Source organism: Penaeus monodon, chromosome 23, assembly GCF_015228065.2.
Source record: "Penaeus monodon isolate SGIC_2016 chromosome 23, NSTDA_Pmon_1, whole genome shotgun sequence".
In the NCBI taxonomy this organism is placed as follows: Eukaryota; Metazoa; Arthropoda; class Malacostraca; order Decapoda; family Penaeidae; genus Penaeus; species Penaeus monodon.
The window spans coordinates 33,570,052-33,570,291 of record NC_051408.1 but is presented as its reverse complement, the minus strand read 5'-3'; the positions used below and the strand labels follow the sequence as shown (position 1 = coordinate 33,570,291).

General features: G+C 35.8%; 1 protein-coding gene across 1 annotated transcript in view; it reads left to right on the top strand.

Moving 5' to 3' along the window:
* LOC119587934 overlaps positions 1–240 on the top strand; it is a 36,665-nt gene that overhangs the window by 7,681 nt on the left and 28,744 nt on the right. The window contains 1 exon segment of the mRNA XM_037936644.1: positions 23–161. Within this exon segment, the coding sequence (XP_037792572.1) occupies positions 23–161 (139 nt within the window).

Below are 240 nucleotides of genomic sequence, written 5' to 3'. Positions count from 1 at the left end.
AACAAACTTGCAAAATATACCATAATCCTGACATTGATTCTTGCCTTTCAGTGCAACGCTATGGAATACAGGATCTGAATTTAGACAACTTTACATGGGTAAAAGCTCCACTAGGTGTTGGTGAACAGTATGAACAAATACGACATGCATCGAAAAGTTCTGTATGTATAAAGCTCCTTTTTCAGTAGTTATTAGATTTAGTGTTATTTAACCCATTGCTATTGGGAGGACTATCCATGT